The 1,126-nt window shown below is 50.4% G+C and overlaps 1 protein-coding gene across 1 annotated transcript; it reads right to left on the minus strand.

The window, feature by feature from the left end:
* Nucleotides 1–268: 268 nt before the first annotated feature.
* On the minus strand, nucleotides 269–784 carry LOC119402975 (serine/threonine-protein kinase VRK1). The gene has a single exon (XM_037669992.1). The coding sequence runs from the start codon at nucleotides 782–784 to the stop codon at nucleotides 269–271; it is 516 nt and encodes a 171-aa protein (XP_037525920.1).
* Nucleotides 785–1,126: the final 342 nt, after the last annotated feature.

Here is a 1,126-nt window from a genome sequence, read left to right on the forward strand (position 1 = left end):
GCTCTTGCAAGTGCTGCCATTGGCGAGGATGATTTCTTGCAGCCCCAGCCTCTTTGGCAAGAAAATGTTGCGCCGCGGCGTCCTCGGTTGCGTGAGGAGTATATAGCCTGCTGTCGGTCTTGAAACACGCCGCCTGAATGGCTGTCTCCAAGATCCTCTTCAGCTGTTTCTGGTGTGACCTGTCCTCAAATTTCATGGAAGCCACGTACTGGAGGAACTCGGTGATGCCCCATGGAATGTGCCTGTGTGGGAAGCCTTTGCTCATTAGCTAGGTGATGCGTTCCATCTGAGTGCTCTTCTGTTGGCTGACGTACTCGGGGTTCTTGAGGTTTTCCCTTTCGGGCAGCCGGCAACAAAGGCACTGGAGCAGAGTGTATCCCAGGATTTCCCTCTCAAACCTTCGCGCGTGGGCACCAATGTGGGCCTCCCGACTTGCGGACTCAATGGTGCCGTCGTGCACCTTCCTGAGGTATTCCTTGTACTCCTCAATGGTGCCGTCGTGCACCTTCCTGAGGTCTTTCTTGTACTCCTTGTACTTGCCGTTTTGCGTGTACCGACAGGCCAAACCAAAGTCCAGGAGATGGATCTTGTTTTCATTGCCTTCGCCAAGATCAAGAAGCAGGCTGGACGCTTTCAGATAGGCGAGGATGTATTCGTAGCTGTGGACGTACTCCAGGCCACTTATCATGCGCATGCCGAGGCTGAAGGCAGTCTTCAAGCAAAGCGTCTTGCCCTGCCGGTCGAGGACCTTCAGCAGGTATTCTCCAATCGTATCCGTGCTCATGACCCGGCACTTCACCCCATTCTGCTTGTGGGACCAAGAAATTCGGAAACGAGGCATGCGAGAAAGCCGCAGAACATTCACAGAAGTTGATGATGATGATGGTGTGCCTCTACACATGGCTCATACCCACACTGGGGGATTGGCCAAGAATTGTTGATATGAAGTTTCAATGTTATAACTACTGAGTTAACACAAAAGACAAGCAAACATAAAAAAAGAACTAGTGCAATAATTATTTCTACATTCAGCCCACACAGGTAAGGATATATCCCACTATGCCTACACCATCATCATCATAGAAGGGTGTGTAACAACAGATCTATTTCTCTTAAAGGACACTAA

Source organism: Rhipicephalus sanguineus, chromosome 1 (genome assembly GCF_013339695.2).
Source record: "Rhipicephalus sanguineus isolate Rsan-2018 chromosome 1, BIME_Rsan_1.4, whole genome shotgun sequence".
In the NCBI taxonomy this organism is placed as follows: Eukaryota; Metazoa; Arthropoda; class Arachnida; order Ixodida; family Ixodidae; genus Rhipicephalus; species Rhipicephalus sanguineus.

What these genes read in the sequence shown, in the direction of transcription:
- LOC119402975 (XM_037669992.1), bottom strand. Translation starts at nt 784, where the DNA reads ATGAGCACGGATACGATTGGAGAATACCTGCTGAAGGTCCTCGACCGG.